General features: G+C 41.8%; 1 protein-coding gene across 3 annotated transcripts in view; it reads left to right on the top strand.

Annotated features, from left to right (window-relative positions):
• Positions 1 to 25,030, top strand: part of CEP85L (centrosomal protein 85L) — a 274,922-nt gene that overhangs the window by 215,832 nt on the left and 34,060 nt on the right. For all 3 annotated transcript variants that reach the window (XM_048844693.2, XM_075126660.1, XM_048844692.2), the window contains exons 5-10: positions 9,787 to 9,904; positions 12,625 to 12,801; positions 19,435 to 19,587; positions 21,142 to 21,296; positions 23,044 to 23,161; positions 23,661 to 23,711. In XM_048844693.2, coding sequence (XP_048700650.2) covers positions 9,787 to 9,904; positions 12,625 to 12,801; positions 19,435 to 19,587; positions 21,142 to 21,296; positions 23,044 to 23,161; positions 23,661 to 23,711 — 772 coding nt within the window. The remainder of the gene's footprint in view (positions 1 to 9,786; positions 9,905 to 12,624; positions 12,802 to 19,434; positions 19,588 to 21,141; positions 21,297 to 23,043; positions 23,162 to 23,660; positions 23,712 to 25,030) is intronic.

Genomic DNA, 25,030 nt, shown 5'->3' with positions numbered 1-25,030 from the left:
CTGGAGATTTTTCGCCTTCCTCTGTTGCATGGGGCACGGGTCACTTGCTGGAGGATTCTCTGCTCCTTGAAGTCTTTAAACCACTTGTCTCTTTCATAACTCTAGCTGTCCTTTACTGTTCGCCATATTAATTAAAACTGGCATACTCAGAACAGATTCTTCCCTATGGTCTCTAGCATGCCCCTTAGACAGAGTCACACCAGCCATCTTGTCAGATGGAGGGAGTGTGCCTGCTGTTCCATGTTTTCATGGGGAGTGGCATGCTACCTTTTGCATAGCAGGCCCGCTTTGAAGACTGGTGCAAGGGGAATGATGTGTGCATCAAGAAGGAACGGTCCCTGCCATCTCTGGAGTCCCTGCACTCCAGATAGGCCCTTACTTGAGGGGCAGAAGGGGAAGCTGGTACATTACCTCCCACATATACACAGCTCCTGTGCACCTGCATAAGGTATAAGGATTGTCAAAATATGGCCCTAAATTACAATGTCCCTATGGGGTTAGGCTGCTGTGAGTGAGACCTGGATTGGCACAGTATATAAAATGCTGTACATACCTGTCCTGGGGTGCACCACTCCCCACTGGTCTGGTTCCTCCTCCTGGTCACTCTGGGTATTGGTTCTTGAGACAGACGCCCCCATCCGCAATTTGCATGCTGTCAGTCCAATTCTGGTCTGCAGCTCCTCTCGCTCCAGGACAGGGGTGGGCAAACTTTTTGGCCTGAGGGCCACACTGGGGTTCCAAAACTGTATGGAGGTCTGGGTAGGAAAGCTGTGCCTCCCCAAACCGCCTGGCCTCCTCCCACTTCCTGCCCCCTGACTGCCCCCCGAGACCCCACCCCCTATCCAACCCCGCCCCCCCGCTCCCTGTCTGCCCCGCCCCCTATCCACACCCCTGCGCCCTGACTGCCCTGCCCCCGGCACTCCCACACCTATCCAACCTCCCCCCTCCCCTGTTCCCTGACTGCCCCCTCCCGGGACCTTCTGCCCCTTATCCAACCCCCCAACCCCCTTACCATGATGCTCAGAGCAGCATGTCTGGCAGCCGCACCGCCCGGCAGGAGGCTGCGGGGGAAGGGGGAACAGCGGGGGGAGGGAGGCGCTAGCCTCCCCAGCCAGGAGCTCGGGGGCTGGGTTGGACGATCCCATGGTCCAGATGTGGCCCGCGGGCCATAGTTTGCCCGCCTCTGCTCCAGGGCCCTTCATGACTTAGCCCTCTGGAGTACAGTCCATCAGCAGTCCTAGGTAGTCTTCCCATTCACTGCCTTAGTTATTCCATGCCCTCGGGGAACCCAGGCCCACCCTATTCTCCATGTTCCAGTCCAGGAATCTTCAGCTCAGCAGTTCAGGGTTTCCTCCCTCTGCCGTCACTGCTCCTTCCCTGGACTGCTTCCTACCACTCGGGTTCCCCTTCTCTCTCTGGGAATACCAGCTCCAAACCTTCTCTCTCTTCCCAGTGAGAGACTGCCCTTTCCCAGCTACCCCCATCAGTTTCCAGCTACTTGGCTTTATAGGCTTAGCCTGTTCCTGCACAAGGTGGGCCTGCTCACAATCACTTCATTCCCTGTTCCCTGGCTCCTCCAGGTGTCTGTGGAGTTAATTGGCCTGCCTGGCCACCTTAACCTCTTCCAAACCTGTGTGGGGTGGACATCCTATCACAGTATCCTTTCTTGCATCAAGCTGCATTTAACAGGAAACCCTCTCAACTGTGCAGCATTTTTTAGCTGCCACTCTCTCACATCACCTCTGTGAGGCCAGGGACAAAGCCAAATGACTTCGAAAAGACAGTTCTTTCATAGGCTGTGAGCAGACCTGGGAATGAAGACCATCATAAACCTCATCTTCTTCCATTCCAAGTGCAAGACATACTTTTTTAACCTTGCCTTTGCTGATGTGAATACACAGCAGTGGGTACATTTAAAAACAAGAACAAAAAAGCCTTAAAAACAAATTTCTACCAAAATAAAACACTGCACGGTGCACACAATTCTTCCTCGGAAAGAGGGAAAGAGAATGATTGATACATGACAGATGTTAGCATGTCACTTAATGCATGATTGTGAGGCAATCAGCTTCTGTGGTTATGACATCAGTATAAAAACTTTATAGAACAGAACCAGTTCTCACAAAATGCTAGCCAATCATCGTGAACCTACATTACCTCGCTCTGTGAATCTTCCCAGAGATGCCACTGAGCACAACTTCAGGCAAAAGGTAAATGGCACCGTGGAAACTGAAAACTGCTCTACCAGTGCTGAACTGGGCCTAGAGACGTCTGTAGCTCATGGTTTCAGAGTAACAGCCGTGTTAGTCTGTATTCGCAAAAAGAAAAGGAGTACTTGTGGCACTAAGTACTTGAATACTTAGAGACTAACCAATTTATTTGAGCATAAGCTTTCGTGAGCTACAGCTCACTTCATCGGATGCATACTGTGGAAAGTACAGAAGATCTTCTTACACACACACAAACCATGAAAAAAATGGGTGTTTACCACTACAAAAGGTTTTCTCTCCCCCCCACCCCACTCTTCTGCTGGTAATAGCTTATCTAAAGTGATCACTCTCCTTACAATGTGTATGATAATCAAGGTGGGCCATTTCCAGCACAAATCCAGGGTTTAACAAGAACGTCTGGGGGGGTGAGGGGGGTTAGGAAAAAACAAGGGGAAATAGGTTACCTTGCATAATAACTTAGCCACTCCCAGTCTCTATTCAAGCCTAAGTTAATTGTATCCAATTTGCAAATGAATTCCAATTCAACAGTCTCTCGCTGGAGTCTGGTTTTGAAGTTTTTCTGTTGTAATATCGCAACTTTCATGTCTGTAATCGCGTGACCAGAGAGATTGAAGTGTTCTCCGACTGGTTTATGAATGTTATAATTCTTGACATCTGATTTGTGTCCATTTATTCTTTTACGTAGAGACTGTCCAGTTTGACCAATGTACATGGCAGAGGGGCATTGCTGGCATATATCACATTGGTGGCATATATCACATTGGCATGATGGCATATATCACATTGGTGGATGTGCAGGTGAACGAGCCTCTGATAGTGTGGCTGATGTTATTAGGCCCTGTGATGGTATCCCCTGAACAGATATGTGGGCACAGTTGGCAACGGGCTTTGTTGCAAGGATAGGTTCCTGGGTTGGTGGTTCTGTTGTGTGGTATGTGGTTGCTGGTGAGTATTTGCTTCAGGCTGGGGGGCTGTCTGTAGGCAAGGACTGGCCTGTCTCCCAGGATTTGTGAGAGTGTTGGGTCATCCTTCAGGATAGGTTGTAGATCCTTAATAATGCGTGGGAGGGGTTTTAGTTGGGGGCTGAAGGTGACGCCTAGTGGCGTTCTGTTATTTTCTTTGTTAGGCCTGTCCTGTAGTAGGTGACTTCTGGGAACTCTTCTGGCTCTATCAATCTGTTTCTTCGCTTCTGCATGTGGGTATTGTAGTTGTAAGAATGCTTGATAGAGATCTTGTAGGTGTTTGTCTCTGTGTGAGGGGTTGGAGCAAATGCGGTTGTATCGCAGAGCTTGGCTGTAGACAATGGATCGTGTGGTGTGGTCAGGGTGAAAGCTGGAGGCATGTAGGTAGGAAAAGCGGTCAGTAGGTTTCCGGTATAGGGTGGTGGTTATGTGACCATCGTTTATTAGCACTGTAGTGTCCAGGAAATGGATCTCTTGTGTGGACTGGACCAGGCTGAGGTTGATGGTGGGATGGAAATTGTTGAAATCATGGTGGAATTCCTCAAGTGCTGCTTTTCCATGGATCCAGATGATGATGTCATCAATATAGTGCAAGTAGAGTAGGGGCGTTAGGGAACGAGAGCTGAGGAAGTGTTGTTCTAAGTTGGCATACTGTGGGGCCATGCGGGTACCCATAGCAGTGCCGCTGATTTGAAGGTATACATTGTCCCCAAATGTAAAATAGTTGTGGGTAAGGACAAAGTCACAAAGTTCAGCCACCAGGTTAGCCGTGACATTATCAGGGATAGTGTTCTTGACGGCTTGTAATCCATCTTTGTGTGGAATGTTGGTGTAGAGGGCTTCTACACAGGTGGCCAAGTTCTGTGAGATCTGGGAAACATGTTTCCAGAGCTCTGCCATGTGTCAGAACTGGTGGCCCCAGCTCTTGGCTGTTCTGCCTGCTCCAAGCATGAATGCAGGCAGGCAGAATGTAAAGAGAAGCAGCTGATCTTCTGAGACGAGTCCTCCTCCTACCACGTACTTTGATATCAGATAGATTAGTCCTAAGGGTTATGAAGAAGTCTTAATATTGGCCTGTGTGTTAGCGTAGGTTGATGAAGACAAGATAGTGCTATGTATAGTACAGTCTCCAATTTCTGAAACACATTATTATCTGACATAGGGTTATCTCCTTTAACATCTGTTAAATGCATTGAATAAATTTGTACAAAGGAAAATTTTAGCTAATAGGGAAATTTCAGTGTCCCGCATGACATTTGAATAACTATGGCTGTATTGTATATTCCTTCCACATTGTATAGTATTAAGTAGAAGTATTTCCTTTATGTAATCTGCATATACTGTTATAAGTAATTTTTTTCTTTAAGTTGGATTCAGATGCACTTTAAGACATATTAACTGTAGCCTCTAATTAGCTAAAACAACATTTGGTATTGTTGGGCTGAGTATTATTATTATGTGTCCAGATAAAACCAGGTCTTTATATGAACATCCGTGGCTAGTGTTCCCTCCCCTACACTGTCAAGCACCACTGATCCACAGGAATTAAGACATTGTTGATGCCTGAAATGAAAGATATTTGGTGGAGAAATGGCAAAGAGAAAAGGATTTTACAAAAGACTTGCAGATTTTACAAAAGGTGGAAATAGAAGGGAACACATCTTTTCATGAAAAGTAAAAGGGTTTACTGTAGGTATATCAGGATCTTGCATGTGGCATTTGGGACTTGGGAATCTAATATGTAGGAACCAGGTGTTGTCTGATGCACGCGTTGGGTAACCCCTTTGACTTCAGTTGGGTTGCACGCTGGATATATCAAGATTGAATGTGGCTTTTGAGATTTATAATGATGGTTGGTGTTTTTAAAAAAAATGGGGAGGGGAAGGTAAGGGGACCAACAAAGAACATACCCTCAGGATACTGATTTGAAATTTTGTAGGAGATCAAGGGAAGAGAAAGATATTGCTATAATCAGAATATAACAAGCAGATCATGTCTGAGAAGAAAAACACATTTTAAAATTCATTTTACCCCCCAAAAATGAAACTGCTACACTGCAGAATTTTTCTGTGGAAATTGAATATGGTATTCTGGGTACAACAGGATCTTTCATGTCGTTAAAAAGAAGCTTCAAAGCTTTCTCTTCTGCTCCTGGATCAGAGCTTTCTTTATGCCTTGAGGAAAAAGTGCAAAGATTTGAGATGTCTTGCAGACTAAAATCTTTTTGAAAAGCAACTTCAGTGTTATATTTGTATCAATTATTTGGCAACAAAAGTAGACCGTAATACCTCCTTTTAATGAAGATTCCTTCATAGGTATCACCGTATATATATATTAAACACCGCTCCCAAAAAGGGTGCTTTCATTTCTCAGTGTTTGTTTTATATAAAAACATAGCTTTGCTTCCCTTGAATGCAGCTCCTTTAACTGGCACTTTAGAGGTATGCAAGTCATTTCTGCTCACCCCCTTTCCTCAGGCTGACCCTGCTGGCATACACAAGAAGCCAAGTCTGAGATTTAAAAAACAAACAAACCAACCCCAAAACACTTTTAATTATCTTCTGGCTCACAGTAGAGAAACTGAGCTGAAGTAACTAAAAGTCCATGTATTAAAAGTAACGTTGTTGGTGTTTTTTCTTTTTTCCTACACTCAGTATTGAATTTTGAGAGATGGCCTTTCATGAGAGAATGGTGGTCCTGTGAATGAACGAGATTGTTCGTTTGTTTTTCATTGCAGTCAGACATACATTTTAGCTATAGCTGGCTGAAAAATGCAATTTGAAAAAACAAACGAAAAAAAAAAACATGACCACAGAAGATAATTTGGGGATAGGGCTGTGAATTTGAATTTTTTTTCCAAACATCAATTTGAAAACAAAAAATATCAGTGAGCTCTAGTTTTGTCCTTTATGAAGACAGAGCACACTGTTAAGGTGATTAATATTAAAGCTGACCTAGTCTAATAATAGCTCCGTCTGGAAGGTGAAACTAGCTATCTGTTTCAAGGTTGGTTAATTGTTTTGGCCTACCAACCTTGATATTAAACTTTGCCATTTATCTGTGCAGAGGCTTGAAAAGAGCCTAAAGAGTCTTCTTGAAAGTGCTAGAATTATTAGCTGAAGACAGGCAGGCTGTCAGGTATAGTATTTCCACTGCCATGCATAGGCTATATTTGTGAGGTCATCTGAACCTCTTACACACACTTTTTTTTAAACAAAGCCCTCACAGCCTGTGGTTATATAGCGGATTAGTCGTAACAGCTGTGGGGTAACAAAGGATTAAAACTATCCTAGCATATGACAACATCAGCAATGAAATGCACGTGGTGTGAGGTCTTTCATTGTCAGAGAACTCCAAAGACTTATAGGATTATATGCATATAGTGAATATATTTCTATAACGTTTGTTTTTCATTCTTTGTTCATGAATAGCCATCAGCTTTCATAGTTTTGTTTTCCTATGGCCTGAAGTTAATTTACTGTAGAGAGTTCATCTTCAGGAAGACAGTTGCACAAAATTACATCATCTATGAAAACCTTTCCTTGATGTCTTTTGTTGACAAGTTTTTAGGATGGCAGATAAATTCTAACTACACTTTGCAGGCTAACAGAAAAATATTGAGACAAATTCAATCCACTGTAGTCATTTACACCAGGGATTAATTTGGCTCATTTTATCTTCCTCTGGGGATTAGTGGGCAGAGAATTGGTTTAAAAAAAAAAGTGATGTATTTTGAAGTTCAGTGGTATTTTTAAATGCTCAATTCAACTGTTTAGTATCTGTTCAGGAATGCAAATGTAAAGCAAATGTTGAGATATGATCAACCAAAAGAATAGGAGAGTGCAGTTGCTTCAACAGTTGAGTCATGGTTACTTACATAATTTAAATCAGACTTGGTGAAAATGTTCTAATGAAATACGTATGCACAATAATGACTGTTCACCTTTTATCATCCTACTTTGACCTCAGGTTAAGAGGTCTCATATTAAGTGAGTTTGCTGAACTTGTGATTGTGTCCAAGAACACAACAGAATTTATGAAGACCTCATCATCTCTTTCATAATGTTGTGTGTCTCTTTCTAGTAAAAATCACATACTCTCTACGTTCAAATCCTCTCCCTCCATACCAGGATTTGCAGCTCTTGTTATTACTATTATTTGAAATGCAATAGTGCATAAAGACCCAAATCGAAATTGTTTATTGTAGCATTCCCCCTCTTTTAGAGCAAATTTATTTTTTCCAGTGTTACTCATTCCTTCTTAACTGGGCTCATTCCTTCCACATAGGCTGGGAAGAAGGAGGAGAGGTGGCTAAAAAAAAAAAATTGTTTCATTGTATCATAGGACATCTTGAAATTTATTTATTCTTATGAATTATATTTAATGAATGGTCTTAATATGCTGTACAGTTAAGCCTTTCTTATATTTTTTCCATACATTCCAATACATGTATAATATGTACCACACTGTATGCAACAAACATTTTTGGGACACGTAAATTTACCTTTTTTAAGCAGCAAATCCCTCTTTGAGGTGGAATAAATGGGACACAGTCTGTTCATGGCCAGCTAGGTGAATTTTCCTGGCTAAAAAAAAATCCCTCTAAGAAGTGGGCTTTTGTGTGTGTGGTTTTACTTTTTTTTTCTCCCATGATTTGGCCTCAGAGACTCCTTACCTAACTAATCAAGGATTCCTTTCCCTAACCAGCTTTTCATGTTTTTTCCATTTCTTGCTGTTTTACTTTTATGAAAACCTTTTGATGCCTCCTGGGAATATTTGGAAGACATTCAATTTAGAAACCACTCTGGTTATGGATTATAATTTTTATGGGTGTTTTTTTTTAAGCTGTTTTGCTCAAAGGTGGATCTCTTTCCTCAGAAATTAATCTGCTCCTGCTGTTTATATCCTGCGGTGAGTGGGGATAATCTCTAAAGAATTTAATTGTGATGTCACAAATAGGTTTGTGAATTTAGATGATGTATAAGCAGCAGGAACAGATGAATATTTAATCAATGATCCTGTTCTCCAGCAAATCCCTCGTACTATAATAAAACAAAACCAATCAACCAACCAAAGAAAACCAACCAACCAAAAACACCACAGAACAATACAAAAAGGGTGGAGGGGAGGGGAAAATTGAGGAGAAATACGAAGAATGAGAGAGATGCAGAATTTTTACTGTTTCTAAATAATGTCCCACCAAGGTATCTGTGTCCCTTTAAGGTTTTCACTGGCCAGTGTGACAAAGCTGATTGTAGTTAACCATAGGAAGTCCTGTCTCTGAGGAAAGAGATTAGTGGACTTCTTGGGCCATATGTATCTCTGATGTAACTCCATTGACTTGTAAATTGACATCCAGGGTTGTGTTTGGCCCTCTAACCATAGTAGTTCAAAATCAGTTATTTTATAAATAGTGGTATAATTTATGCCTCTGGTGTAAACTGGTGAGAAGATTGGTGCAAGCAATAAAGTAGTTTAACTTGTACAACTTTGATATCTAGAGCTGTGTAAACTTAAATGCACTATAGCTCATTTGTCAAGTAGTCAGAAGAGAAAATAGTAAGCAGAAAAAAGAACTAAAAGGAGGACCTTAGGTTTAAACGCTGCCATCCTTATTTTATGGTCATGGCTTTTCCTTTTAAACTTTCTTCTGCCCCCTGTTGGTGTGTAAATTTCAGTTATGTGAAAAAAGCATAACATGCAACCAGAGGAGCAAAAGCAGGTGTAACCCTGCCCCTTTTCTAACCCCTGGTATAAAAGACATCTCTACTTGTCAAATTCATGGTGGTCTCAAGACACACTTCCATAGGAGTTCCACCTGGATTCTCCAGGCTGAATTTAGCTCATTTTGTATATGCTTTATGGGGAATATGTGACCATGTATCTTAGCAGAAGTTGGATAGGAGGTGGGGTCCTAGGAGTGGGGGGACAGGGAGCAGAGGGGGTTGAATAGGGGTGGGGTCCTGGGGGGCAGTTAGGGGTGGGGGTCCCGGGAGGGGGTGATCAGGGGACAAGGGGGGGGTTGGATGGGTTGTGGGGCCTGGGGGGCCTGCCAGGGGCTGGGGGTGTGGATGGGGTCGGGGCAGTCAGAGGACAGGGAGCGGGGGGGGGGGGGGTGGTTGGATAGGGGGTGGGGCTCCGGGAGGTCAGGGGACAAGGAGCAGGGGGGGTTGGATGGGTCGGGGGTTCTGAAGGGGGCGGGACGTGGGAAGGGGCAGATAGGGGACGGGAGCCAGGCTGTTTGGGGAGGTACAGCCTTCCCTACCCGGCCCTCCATACCGTTTCACAACCCCGATGTGGCCCTCGGGCGAAAAAGTTTGCCCACCCCTGGCCTAGTGGGACTCCAGTTCTGGCCCTAATCTGGATTAATTTCAGATAGGCTGTTGTGGGAAATCCCAGGGTTACTATAGATTCATTATGGTGAAACATCTAACTTTGGCCAAGTGGAGCCTATAGTTTTCTCTTTCACGTGCTCAAAGTAAGTTGAAGGTTGGTCTTTATTGCTAGAGTGTTATGAAATATAAATCTTCAAGATTCATGGTTTTCTCTCCTTCTCCCCACCCCCCAAAGTAATCTGACTTTATGTATTACAGGCAGAAGCAACAAATTAACAGTTTACATCAGAAGATACGGGAGAATGAATTACGGGCTCAACGTGCCAGGCTGAGCCATCTTGTGAATTGTGAAGAACCTTATGTGACTAATTTACAGGTAAAATGGTTATCTTTGTTTAGGTATTTCAATATATATTAACTGAACGCATCAGAAATACCTGAGGGCATGTTCACAGTTCCACTGCAGGCCAAAAACTAAAACAGTTCAAATTGTTTCTGTAATAATGCCTAATACTCATACTTTGCATACATTTCAGAATGTTCTGTTAAATGTCCTTTTCTCCAGTAATTGCAGAAGTGTTTAAATTAAGTATTTTTATAGTAGGTATATTTTGTGCTTAACATCAATTTTACTCGTGTGTGTGTGTTTGAAATCTGAAAAAAAATGTGTGTTGTGAAGACTGAGGTTAGAGCCATCATAGTATTCAGCCAGCAGAGGGATCTCTAAGACAGGGTGCAGGGTAATGTTAGAGATGAAGTTAAATGAGGAAGAGATATAAAAAAGAAGAGGTTGAACAAAAGTAACATTTTTATAATGTTCGCTATAGTGTCAGAAGTTCAGCACCTTAAAATAAATGGAAAAGATGTAGAAGCCTGGGCTGTGATGGTCAAGCAAGGGACCAATGGGGTAACTTTGCATGGCAGAACAAGACAACAAATTTGGCAGGGACACTTAAGTAGGACCTGGGATAGTAGCCAAAGATGCATCTAGAAGGAAGGTGGTGGGGGGGTGGGGGGGAATGACAATGGCAAGTGTAGACAAAATATTCTCCTATCCTGTTTCCCTTGTATCACCTTAACCTTTTTTTTGTTACAATCAATGGACGAGATCCTCAGTTCATGTACTTAAGCATAACTCCATTTATGTCACTGGAGCTATAGTGATGTACCCCAGCTGAAGACCTGGCCCAGTGTATGTATAAGCTCATAGAAAGAAGAATCTGAATGCCTGATCATTGGCTTTTTGAGGCGGAGAATTTAGCATGCCTGTAAGCTAACAAATGTATTGACTGAAATGGAAACACCATGCATTGTTAATTATTTAGGGAAAGATTTTCAGGCACCTCAGGGATTTAGGTGCTTAATCTCAGCTGTAGGCACTTCTGCAAAATCTCCTTATTTTGTAAAATTATTTTAAAATTGTAAACATGCTTTTCTATACTGAAATAGTTACCTACTAGAGATTGGGTGGATGTGAGTTTGAAGAAAAAAGTATTGACTTTTTTTTCTACATGAAAGGGGCAGTGACCCCAAAACCTGCAAGGATGTTCTGGGTTGGTTTTATTTATTTATTTATTTAGCAAAAGGGTGTTGCACACAATTGTACATATAATCATATTAATAATAAACTTTATGTAAAATGTTAATGAAGGCTTTTCATAATTAATAGCATTTTTAAAATCAAGCCTCAGAGGATTTCTGCTTTAATTGGTTTATTCAGCATCTATTCCTGGGAGTTATTTTTCTTAACTGTATTCCTCATACATAGTTTAATCTTTGAAAAGATTTTAAAATTATTCTGAATATTTTGTCCGTTTTGTTAAAGGGACGTTGTCAGCTCAGATATCGTGTCTTTTAACAAAATCAAATTGCCTCATAAATTCCAGTGTAGATTATGGAAAGGGAAAGATTTTTTTTAAAAAACGCAATTTACTTTTCATCACTCATGCTACCTATCTCCATCTTGCGCTTCTCTCACCATGGACAGTGAAAACAGAAATGTAATTTTCACTCCTGTGAAAGAGGAGGCAGCTTGGTGCAGTAGATAGAGCAGCAGATATGAAACATAGGTTCTGTTCTTGGCTCTGCCACTTCTGTGATCTTGGGCAAGTCACTCCATCTTTCTGTACCTCAGTTTCTCCATCTGAAATATAGGGATAATCATGCTTACCCTCTTTCAAAAAGCTTCTAAAGATGTAAGCACCATTGCAATATTTTGGTTTGTTCATAGTCATTTGTAGTCTGGCTTGCTTTTTGGGTTATAGTGCAGTGTTTGGGGTTGGAAACACTACGGATGTCTTGGCTTCTGTAAAAGAAAAACCTAAATTTGGAGCCAAATTTGACATGACCCTGTCCCTTTAAACATGTTATGGAGATCATCATAATTTTTCATTTTAAGGTCTGATTGCCAAATTCAGATATTCTCCTGCTCCACAAAGTATAACTTCCAGAAATTCATGATGTATTAACTTATTTTTTGACAGGTTTCAGAGTAACAGCCATGTTAGTCTGTATTCACAAAAAGAAAAGGAGTACTTGTGGCACCTTAGAGACTAACCAATTTATTTGAGCATAAGCTTTCGTGAGCTACAGCTCACTTCATCGGATGCATCACTTGCGTCCGATGAAGTGAGCTGTAGCTCACGAAAGCTTATGCTCAAATAAATTGGTTAGCTTATTTTTTGATGCTTATAAATAGCTCAGACATCCGATATTGACTGAAAATTAAGCCCCACTCTATCTGCGTACAAAAAAACGTGATGTTGTATAAGACTATGCCTTCCCTATGAGCTTAAGTTGCGATTCCCCTGTTTGTGCTATTTACAGCCGTGCTAGCTTGCTGAGAGCTGGCATGAGTATGTGTACATGAGCAGGGGAATCACTGGGCTTGTAGTGTAGATGTAGCCTAATGAACACCAGTGCAGTTATTTTTCGTAGCTTGTACTGTGTCACCTCTCCTCAGTAAACATGTTGTAGCATGTGTGCATTTTCTTTCTAAGCCAGGCACTGTATTTTTAAATCTACCAAGTGAGAGGGTTTTCTCGAAGAGCTAATGTCAGCTGTACTTTAACTATACTTTTTTTCTTGTTTTTAAAGCATCCACAATATGAGATCACATCATTGCAAGCTCCATTTTCAGAAAGATCGGTATCCCACTGTGAGGAGCTTGAGCAAAAGCTTGCATCAGTTGAGAATAAGGAAATGCAACTCAATGAGTTTCTCAAGCAAATTTCAAACAAATCCAGTGAAGAGAAAAAGAAGATGGAAGAGAAAGTAAGTGGCTTTCATGTTTAGATTTCACCTTTTGTGCCATGGTGTATCAGAACTTTTTAAGTAGAAAGCAACTAATGTGTAGGCTCTAATTTATCCTGCGGTGTCTATAGCCAGTCCACAATATGGCATTTAAATATGCCGGGCCTGATTCACCACTTGTTCCAGTGTTACATGGTATTATGCAATTACTTGATTTCGCTGCACTGCGTGAAACTGGAGTATCACAGTGTGACTCATGCCCAGTAGAAGTGTACCAAACTTCAATCCTGTCAATAGAGTGGCAGCATGATTTCCCTGTCCAGGGTGAAAAGGGCTTTTAGTTTTTCCTTTTAAAAAAACCCTCTTGGACAGGGGCAGTCTTGCTATTTGTATGTGTGTTCAGTGCCTACTGCAGTGAAGCCCTAGGTGTGACTGTAATACAGGTAACAAATAATAATAGCCAAACAGATGCTATATACTGCCACAGGTACCATAGCCTGTAGCAGTTTTTTAACATGGCTGCCACATGGATTGGAACTTGTTAATATGGATGTAACTCTGGAAACCTTTTTTTAAAAATGCCTGTGTTGCTAGTCCTCCCTGTCAAGGTTCCTTCCCCTACTCTGAACTCTAGGGTACAGATGTGGGAACCTGCATGAAAGACCCCCTAAGCTTATTTCTACCAGCTTAGGTTAAAACTTCCCCAAGGCACAAAGTGTTTGCCCTTGCATTAGGTAAAACGCTGCCACCACCAAGTGATTTAACAAACAATCAAGCAAAGGACCACTTGGAGTTCCTCTTTCCCCAAAATATCCCCCCAAGCCCTTACACCCCCTTTCCTGGGGAGGCTTAAGAATAATCAAGATGAGCACAAACCAGCCTTGGATTTTTAAGACCCAAAAAACCCAGTCAGATTCTTAAAAAACAGAACTTTATTAGAAGAACAAAAAAGGTAAGAGAACAACTCTGTAAGATCAGAATGGAAGATAATCTTACAGGCAATCAGATTCAAAACATAGAGAATCCCTCTAGGCAAAACCTTAAGTTACAAAAAGACACAAAAACAGGAAAACACATTTCCTCCAGCACAGCAAATTTACAAGCCAAAACAAATAAAACCTAACGCATTTTCTAGCTAGATTACTTACTAACTTTGCAGAAGTTGAAGGGCTTGCATCCTTGATCTGTTCCCGGCAAAAGGTATCACACAGTCAGACAAAAGCCTTTTTTCCCCCCTCCACATTTGAAAGTGTCTTGTCCCCCTCATTGGTCATTTTGGGTCAGGTACCAGCGAGATTACCTTAGCTTCTTAACCTTTTACAGGTGAAAGGATTTTGCCTCTGGCCAGGAGGGATTTTATAGCACTGTATACAGAAAGGTGGTTACCCTTCCCTTTATATTTGACACTCCCTAAAGTGGAACATTCAGAACAGGGGCGAGAGAATGCTGGCTGAGGGAGCAGTAAAAACAACTCACTAAGATAGCATTAGCCTCTCCTGGAGGGATGAGAAAACTATAGGCAGCTTCACTGGTGTTAGCCCGAATGTAGATGGCTTTCTCTGTTCCAGCTGCCATTTTCAGCACCATATTAATTAAGCTTGCTCCCTGCAAGCATATATGACCTGATGCTAAAATCACCCATCTTCATTATTGGTTTTGTGGTTACTAAGGCGAATGAAGCCAAAGAGGGACATTTTCTGTTAAAATTCCATGGTGTCGAGAAGGCAGTAGGTTTGTAAGCACAAAGGCTTGTAACAGTGTGTTGAAATCTTAATTTTTTTTCTTTATTACTTTCAGTTGAGCACGTTCCCTTAGAAGGAACATCGCCTCCTCTGAGCAACCCTGGATACATCTTAAAATACGCTACACCAGTGGTTTTCAAACTTTTTTATTGGTGACCCCTTTCACATAGCAAGCCTTTGAGTGCAACTCCCTTTATAAATTAAAAACACTTTTTAATATATTTAACACCATTATAAATGCTGGAGGCAAAGTGGGGTTGGGGTGGAGGTTGACAGCTCGCAACCCCCTGAGGGGTCCCAACCCCCAGTTTGAGAACCCCTGCGCTACAGAAACTGATAACTCAATTTAATTTCAAAACTCCATTAAATCATGTCTACAATAGAAAAATTATCATTGCTGATAAGTGTCAGCAGAATGGATCTGAACCTCTCTTGAATGTTTGAATGGTATTCAGAAACCAGTTAAAACCTGTTGCTGACACTGTTTTCAGCTCCTGTCAATTAGGTTTGCTCAGGGTGTCGCTTTCAAGGAAAATGGTATCCATGTGCCTCAGCCCAACAGTCTGAAAATTCATGTGATTTGAAGCACTTATTAACATGAATAAATGAACATATATTTTTTTAAAAATACCGTGGAAAGTTTGGGACTAGAACTGCTGTGTCTAATACAGCAGATACAAGTCTCATATATTGAGCCATTCTGCCTTCCAGAGTGAATATGCCAAATCAATGAGTGAAAAGCTGCTGCCTCCTCTCGGAGAGGTGCAGCGTAGAAATTACAGTGAAAGACAAGGACGGCTCCCGATTCTGGGCTGTTCTGGGAGTTGGGCAGAATCTCTGCAGCCTAATTCACTACACAACCATGACTTATTCTCTAAGCTCCATCCAGCCTGTGGACTGAATGAGGCAACGATCCTGTGGAAAAAATATGTGATCATGTAATTAAATGAATGCATTAAAGTAGGATGGGATTGTAATTGTAGAAAGGAGGGAATACAGGGCCAGAAAGGGCATGTGCTACTGTAGGGACACAGCTGACAGGCGGTCTGAACTCTAGACTGGGGGCTAGGTCTAGGAGGCAGCCTATCTGCATGACCCCTGTGCACCGTCACGGTGCTCATGTTAGGATCAGTCAGAGCCCACAGGGGAGAAGGCCCCTGATCAGTGACTGAGGGATTGATGCTGGGGGTATGGAAATTATTTTGCTCATCTAGGGATGATAAAGCTGATTGTTACTGAGAAAGGTGTTGAAGTGATTTCTGGTTGAATTCCTCCTCCCCAAAGGCTGTGGAAGGGATCTCCATTCCAAGGCAAGGGGTGGGGGATTGAAACAAACTAGTAGTAAGGGAAACCTGTTCTCCCCCTGCTGCATACAAGAGGACCAAATTAAGGTTTCATGGGCCACCTTAATACTGACATTAACACTAACTTTTGAGGGCCGACCTTTACAGGAAAAATAATTCTCAAGGAAGGGGGGAGAGGACACTGGGGATGTGGAGATGGAAGGAAGGGGAATATCAGTGGCTGACAATCCAGCTAATAGAGGGAGAGAAGCTACAGACCGTGATTGCAGGAGAGGACCTCAGGTTGTGGGTGCAAGAGGGAAAGGAAGATGTGGAGAAGGCCATTATATCTGTCCCTGAAAATGCAGGAGGATTTTAGTGGGCCAAACAGTTGTGCAAAACCTCACTGAAGAAAGCACAAGCCCAGCATCCCCTAAAGGAAGATATGTCAGAGGAGCAAAGGCATTTTGGAAGGTCATAGGTTTGGATGTATCTCCAAATACTTTGGGGTTTTATCTGGTAAGAAATACCTTAGAACAGCCTGAATGCTGTATGAGTTTTTGAGGCCCTGATAATTAAGAGATTCATATCAAAACTACCGTAATCTTAAAACATCACAGAATGTGTATATAGCCCTCCCGTAGTCCCCAGGATCCTGACTTGTTTAGAAAATTGTCCCTAAAAAAGCTTTTCCGATGTCAGCTACTAAGCACTTTTATAGACTCCATCATTAGACTCTGACATTGCCAGTGTCACACATAACAGTTGTTTTTCAGCAAGATGGATGTTTCCAGCACTAGACACAGAAACACCAATTGTATGAGATATTTTAAAGGGTTACATTTGACACTTATTCATAGCGACACATGTTTCTAATCCTATAAATTGCTAATCTGTTGATCTGAGCAATATGGGTAGAGTTTTCATTAAATCAGATCCTGAGTTTGAAGACAGGTTTTGAGCAGTCTTTTTTTTTTTTTTAAGTCCTTGTTAATAAAGCAAGTGCCAGGAATGCATGTATGCGTACTGATCTTGGCTATCAAACATAGCAAAGAAATTATTTTGCAGGCTGAGGGTGAATTAAGATTCCTGTAGAAAGTCAGCCTTAACAAAGCTGCTATTTCATTGTGATGTCCTCTGATGTAGTTGTTGGACTGTGTCAAGGTCAATTTTTTGGCTCAGATTCCTATTGGGTTTAGTCCTGATAGATATGTATTTGAAGCTGTTTTTTAATTCCTGTAGCTGTTGCACAAAATAATATCCAAAACAAAACATTTAGGACATCTGTTTTGAGAAGATGTTATCTGGCTACCTATTTATATTGTGTGTATATTATAAAATGAGAGTTGAAATAACATTTTGTAACTCAAGAAGAGTATCATGAGTAAACCACTGTTACTGTCGTAGTGGGTAGAGCATTGGACTCAGGAAACCTGGGATCTGTTCCTGGCTCTGCCACTGGCCTGATGGGTTACCGTGGACAAGTCACTTCACCTTTGTGCCTCATTTGCCCCTCTGTAAAATGGGCCTAATGATATTAACTTCCTTTGTAAAGCACTTTGAGATCTAATGATGAAAAGCACTGTTTAAGAGCTAGGTGGTATTATCACTGCTCTACCTTTAGGCACCACATGAATCAGGACTCCATTGTGCTTGGCAAGCACATACAAACGGTCCCTGCCTGAAAAACAAGACAGACAACGGACAGGAGGGGAAACAGGCACAGGGATGTGAAGTGACTTGCCCAGTGCCCCACAGCAGGTCAGTGGCAGAAGCAGGAATAGAACCAAGTCTCCTGACCCCCAGTCCACTGCCCTATCTGAGGCTATGCAGTTTGTTGTGTACATGGCTTCGAAACACAGTATTTACCCAAGAACTCGGAAGCATGTATGTGTTATAAGTTTTTGGGTTGTGTTGTTTTTAAGTAGGGCCGAATGCTCTAGTGGCTAGTGTGCCACAGATCAAAGAAAGCTATCTCAATTTATACAGAATAAAAAAGCTCAAGAACTAGGAGTAAAAGTGGCTATGTTGTATGATGCTTAATGACTCAAACCCACAAAAACAGAGCTGTTGCCCCTTGGCTGAGTAGCAAAAATTCAGAGTCTTGCAGAGAGGTTTCCATTTGGATGAAAAATTGGTGGCATAGTATGAGGGTATTTTCTTAGTGCAGTGGTCACCAAGCGGTCAATCGCGATCAACTGGTCGATCCTAGAGGATCTCCCAGTCTATCACGATCTCCAGTGGCATAGCATGGCTGCCACTAAGGCAGACTCCCTACCCCGGCCCCACGCCACTCCTGGAAGCGGCCAGCATGGCCACAGGGGCAGGGGTCTCCCTCTGCGCGCTGCCCTTGCCTGCAAGCACCTCCCCCGCAGCCCCCATTGGTTGGGAGAGCTGCGGGAGTGGTGCTTGCAGAGAGGGGCAGCATGCAGAGCCACGTGCCCCTACCCCACAGCAGGGGCGCGTTGGCCCCTTCCGGGAGCAGCGTGGGGCCAGAGTAGGCAGGGAGTCTGCCTTAGCACCCAGCCATGCTACACTGCCGACCGGGAGCTGCCAGAGGTAAGTGCTGCCTGGCGGGAGGCTGCACCCCAGCCCTGAGCCCCCCTCCCAGAGCTCACACTCCAAACCCCCTCCTGTATCCTGCACCCCAACACTCTGCCCTGGCCCAGAGCCCCCTCCTGCACCCAAACTCCCTCCTAGAGCTTGCACCCCTCCTGCACCCCAACCCCCTTCCCCAGGCTCAGCCTAGAGCCCCCTCCCACATTGCGAACCCTTCAGCCCAGAGCCCGCACCCCCTTCTAACCCCCTACCCCAGCCCGGTGAAAGTGAGTGAGTGAGGGTTGGAGAGAGCGAGTGATGGGGTGGGGGTAGATGGAGTGAGCGGGGCAGGTCTTTGGGGAAGGGGCGGGGCAGATCCTGGGTTGCCCTTAGATTCAAAAAGTGATCTTGGGCATCAAAAAGTTGGAGACCAATATCTTAGTGTAATATGTTTATTTACAAACAAAGTACACTAATCTTGTCTGCCTGGATAGCAGTAGGAACAAAGTAGCACATAGACAGCTCTTCTGCAGTAGCCTCATACCAGGCTTTGCATTATCCCAAGAGAGAATTCTCTGCCTCTGTTTTTTCTCTCCAAGGACTCTCACAGACTTGCAGCAAAATGTAGTCTCTCTGTTGACTGTCCACACAGTAATTTTGTTCCAGTCCTCCCACTCCTAATATTTTTCATGTCTCTGACCACCAGGCATGCACACAGAGCAAGCCAAAAGAGTGAGAAACTTCCTAACACTGTGGGCAATTGACATAAAAAAGAATGTGTTAAATAAGGATGTTTTCAATTCCGAAGCAGTGGGTCATATAAACTGAGGTAAAACAATTGTAGCTTCACATATGTTTGATATAACGCAAATATTTAAAGATGGTAATTGTTCTGGGTAGGAGATACTGGATTTAAGCAAAATAAATGACCCTTTGGTGTAATTTTCTGTAATAACTAACCTTTACTTCTGGCTAAGAATGTTGTTTCTAAAGATCTGCTGAGTTTTGAGAATTTGGAAATAGATTCTTCATTATCTTGTACTGGTTTATTTTCTACCACAATAAATTATGTAATCTTATTACTCTTTTAGCTTAAAACCAGAGACAGATACATAAATAGCCTGAAAAAGAAATGCCAGAAAGAGTCTGAACAAAATAAAGACAAACAGAGACGAATTGAAACCCTAGAAAAATACCTGGCTGACCTGCCAACGCTGGATGATGTAGAAAGGCAGAGTAAGCAGGTAAGGGAGAAGTATCTGGTTTTAATAATTCATAAAAGGAGAGTTACAGATATAAATATATTCTGTGACATGCATTTGTGACTGGGGTTCCAGGGGAGCCACACTGAGGTTATGCAATTAGGGCAAACTGTAAAGAATGGGGCAGACAATCCCTAAAGCTGGTGGATATTCCAATACTAAATTTACCAAGCCAGCACAAAACAGCTTCTGTAATACCTTACTGGTTACCCAGAAGCCAAAACATAGTTCCCTTAAAGCAACCCAGCCTTGGGCTTTCACCCAGATGCCCAAGTCAGATATGATGAGGATTACTGAACATTTTATTCATCATAGAAGAAAGTTATACCAGTCCCTAATGATTGGACAAATTAACTTCCAAGGTAATGAATATTTCAGATCTTACCCATATACATGCTTACAGCCAATTCTTCTTAACTAAACTAAAATGTATTTAAGAAGAAAAGAGAGTGAGTATTGGTTAAAAGATACATACAGACATGAGTACAGTTCTGAGCTCAGTTTTATAGTAGAGATGGTGAGCTTCGTAGTTGCAAAGAGTTCTTTCAGAATTTGTCCGTAGGATATAGTCCAATGTTCATATTCAGGGTGATCCAGGTGGGACTGGAGATCTCAGTCTTAGGACTCAAGCTTCTGTGTAAAGCATCAAGCAGATCTGAAATAAAAAGGATAATAACCCAATGGTTTTTTTATACAGTTCCAGGCCTTCTCTTGACAGCTCAGAGTTCTTAAGTGAGCAATAGGCAACCACTGAGACTTTGAAATAGACATATTTCCTAAGCATCACCAGTAATTAGCTATATGGATTAACACAAGGCAATTGTCCATTTTCAACCATTTGCAGATGATTTGCTATACATTTCAAAGAGAAATCAATACAGTGATATCACTATATTTACAAAAAGAAAGGGAGTACTTGTGGCACCTTAGAGACTCACGAAAGCTTATGCTCAAATAAATTTGTTAGCGACTAATGTGCCACAAGTCCTCCTGTTCTTTTTGCGAATACAGACTAACACGGCTGCTACTCTAAAACCTGCCACTATATTTACACTTCATTTAAATGTTAAGATCTCCTTTTGATCTCTGAATTAACAGAATACAGCATAGACAGGAAAAGTTTGGTTACATTGTTAACCTCCAACAATATATATGTAAACACACACAAAAACACAAACATTATCTACCAATATGTTTCTAAAGGTTGAATTCAGGTCATTTATCTTGCGAGATGCTTTACCCTTTCTGGCCATGTGTCACACCATTATTGATTGTTTTGCAATTCCTCTTGACTGAATTGCAATGTGGATCACATTTTTTCCCCACCTGATTAGAAGACAAATATTTAAAGTGTTAAAAGGTGTTTTAACACTGTAACAAGGATAATTGTAATAGAGTTAAGTGCACTGTAGTTGGAAACAGTCAAAATGAGGCTAAAAGTGTATTCAGAAGGTAAGTGTAAAGCTGGGGCCTGTAGTAAGTACTTCTAATACAAAATTGAGCATTGTATCTGACTATTTGGATGTATTGTCTTAGCTGCATATTCTAGAAGAGAAGAACAAACAACTCCAAGAAACAGTGACCGATTTGGAGAAGAAGCTTGGAGAGACTAGAACACAGTGTAGGGAGAAAGAGCTGCAACTCATGTGTCAGAAAAAGAAAGAAAAAGACCTGGTTACTACAGTGCAGAGGTATGAATACCTACTTGATACTCTGGGACTGTTTCAGTGTGCTTGTTGTTTCAAGCTGCCGAATTCTTTGCAGCTTTACTCCAGTATGGTGTCAATGACTTTTGTGTCACACTGGAACGTATTACCACACAGAGGGTGACAGTGTGACACAAAAGTCATTGACACTGTACTGGAAATATGATGAGATTTCCTTTGTATCATGTTACAAAGGATACGATAACAGAGGAAGGGCTGACTCTCACCAGTGTCTTTCTGAGCTGGCAGCATGGAATAGTGCCTGGTGGGGGTTGGGTAGAATAAGCGTGTGCAGCAAAAGAGCATTGTTCAGAGACTCCCAGAATTCCAAACTAATAAATAAGCCTGTACTGGACTGTAGGAAAGCTCAGAAGAAATTTATTGAGGGGTAAGCTAAGCATGGAAGGGTCAAAGATTTAAAAATCCTGCGTCCATGTCCTAATGGGGAGGTATTTGTTCTGAAGCGGGAGGATATTTACAGGGACATTTAACTGCAGCTTGTGCCCTATTGCTGGCCTTACATAATAATAAAAGAACAAATTGGGCAGATTTCCATAGAAAAATTCCAGATGGATGATTGAATGAGACAATGTTGTTATGGTGTATGTTACATTCTTTATACTACTTAAAGGCATAATTTTAAAAGGAAAAATATCAATTGGAGTTTATGTGATGAAGACGGCCAAAAGAGAGAGGTTATGGAAAGCATAATTTCTCATAATTTGGGGTGGATGTCACTTTAATTCAGGGCCCCTCACTTGCCTAAATGTACATGCCAGTAGCAGTCTAAAAGTGTGTTACTGATGAAAGGCTAGCCAGTTGGGACATCTAGTCAGGCAGATCACTGGGCACATTGTTTCCATCTTACAGCTGATGCACGCTTTTATTTGTGCCCGTGTAATCTACCGTGGTGGTTTTTGTCTTTCCTGAAAGCCTACAAATATTTGAAATGATCTCTGGCTTCTATATTGGAAAACAGGATTGTCACTGTAATAAAATACACTTATTTTTGAGAGCTACTGAGGGGGAAAGCTCTGGCAGCATATAGGGGCTTTAAATGAACTGCAGGGGGCTGAGAACATTCCTGTGGTGCGTAAACAGTGTAATGGCTGAGATTTGTGGCTTTATGCTGCCCATCATAGGGGGCAGGAATGACAGACCATAGTGCTTGGCACTGTGGGCAATTCTGGACTGCAGTGGAGCTCATAGGGACCCCATAGGCAAATTGAGTAAAGCTGCTGTAAGAACAACCCCCAGGACTGCTCTGACTAATGCTGGAGCTGTTTCAGCCCCCACAGCAGCCCATAAAATGGGCAGCACAAAGGTGTTTTAAAGTCACATTTGTTCCCCTCTCTCTGGGTGCGCCTCTGGTGCCATGCCTCAAGAGATGCAACACGCAATCTGGTCCAGGATTTATTTTTTTAACCAGGCAACAAAGTATTACAAAGGTGCAGTATATATTGGATTAGTAATAAAACTTTCCTGTGTATTTAGATTGATCTGTTCTTGTTAATGACATGGTGACTTCAAGAAATCCAGGATTTACACCTGTCGGTTTACTTATACATGAAGCTGGAATCTACTTGTAAAGTCTTGGTGGGTTTGGTGAGAGACTGGGTGATGTTGCTTATGGTGCTTTTTAAACCCTCCACTAGAACATTTTGCAGTTTTGTTTCCTTGTTTTCCCAATACATTGACTAGTTGCTTTTTCATTCTTATCTCTGAATTGCAGTTTGCAACAGAAAGTAGAAAAATGTCTGGAAGATGGTATCCGCCTCCCCATGTTGGACACAAAACAGCTTCAGAGTGAGAATGAATGCCTCAAAGAAAAGAACGAGAAAGCCCACAAGGTCAGTCCATGAAACTGATTAGATGAACTGTCAGCAGCGTCCACAGAATGTCCAATTGTGTTCCTTTGTAGTCTTTTTCTCTCACTCAATTTTTCACGTGTATTGCTGATTCCGGTTTTTCTTCAACACGTGTTTTATGGGTCAGTGCATTTGTTTTGCATGAATCTCGGTTGCACAAGAAAATGTAAACCATTTTTGGTCAAATAAAATACAGAGAGACTTTGTTTTTACCAAGAAACTGGCAATAAGTTAATTGTGATTGTGTAATTAGTAATTTCATGATGAAGATTGCTGTGAGTGTTAAGCAGTATTTCTCTCTTTTTTTTATTATTATTATTTACTTCTTCAAGGATAGGTCATTTGAGTTCCGGGTTTAGACATTTATAAAAGAAAAGAGGGTTGCTAGATCAGAAATTATAGAGATTATTCTACTTAAAACTCACAGGGTCTATCATCTTTTTGAATGTGGCACTTAGTCATATTTCCCTTTTTTTTATAGGTTATAGACAATCAACAAAATCAGATAGCTGGGATGATTTTAGAAATTCAGGTAAGGAAATGTATATATTTTGCCATTGGTTTAGTCAGCTGCAGTTTCTGATAATGTGCTATTAAAACACAGATATACAATATCTGTCCAGATAGGAGCTTGGAGTAGAAACATCTCCTTAACCTTAATTCAACCTTAACTACAGTTATCTGCATTCCCTCGTAGTGTCCTAATTTATTCATTATTGATGTGTTACAAAGTTTCTTTGCATTGGCCATATAATTTGGTGGAAAAAACATTAAACAGTAAATGCAAATCTGTGAAGTAGTATGTAGTTTCGCTAACTTCATAACTGAATTTAAATTTCAAGTGTGAGCAAAATGAAATTGGGCAACTGAAAGTCCTAATATTTAGTAATCAGTAAAAATAAGCTTTTTAGCACTTTGCAGATAGAAACAAATTGGATTCCCAGCATAAGGTGGAAAACTGCCTCCCTCCAAGCTGCCTTATGCTGATGGTCCAAAGGATGTCATGTCAGATATCCTCAGAGTGGATTATGTCACTTTTGGTGCTATTGATATGACTGCACACTCTTTAACAATGCGTCATGGGACAGGCACAAATTGTAGTCAGATAAGAAAAAGAAATGCACGTTAAACACCTAAATATTGAACACTAGCAGTTGTTCAAAGGCTGCAGTCTTGAATGCATGGAAATCTAACAGGAATGGGTTTGAAATAAAAGCCACTATTGATGAGTTGCTATAGTATGAATGATCTGGCATACCTGTTAACAAAAATAAGTAAGTTTCCTTCACTTACTTTCATAAAATAACTGATTAATTTTACCCATCAGTTGGACTGACTGTTTAGTAGCTTAACACACTTATGCCATCACGATGTATTCCTGGATCTCTCCAGTTCCCCTATAGTTTAAACCTCCTCATTCCATCTACTTTCCTGGTGCTAGATATATCAGTGGACCTCATTAATATATGTTGAGGGTCTTACGCTGAGTCAAATTGTGTGTTGAGCTGGATTAGGACCAGTGGCTACAAGCTCTGCTTCATTTATTGGTACCAAGGCCAGCATTGCCCTAACCTGAGTTAGCCCCAGTAACCATTCTATGTCCATTGTCAGAGCTTGCTGCTATTGACAACCTATTTTTAAACAGTATCTTCAGCACAGGATGCTCGTACAGTTAAGAGGTGGAAAAAGGAAAGCTTGCATACCTGACACTTGTGCCCAGCGTTCTGTCAGCTGTAGTTGACAGGCTGGTTCTGTTCTCACACCATCATAAGTCAGGTCTGACTCCACTGAAGGCAGTGGAGTTACGCAGGCAAAACTTGGTTTTATATGAAAGGAGAGTCTGGCTTCTTA

Source organism: Caretta caretta, chromosome 3 (genome assembly GCF_965140235.1).
Source record: "Caretta caretta isolate rCarCar2 chromosome 3, rCarCar1.hap1, whole genome shotgun sequence".
Lineage (NCBI taxonomy): Eukaryota > Metazoa > Chordata > Testudines > Cheloniidae > Caretta > Caretta caretta.
This window is presented reverse-complemented; position numbering and strand designations above follow the sequence as displayed.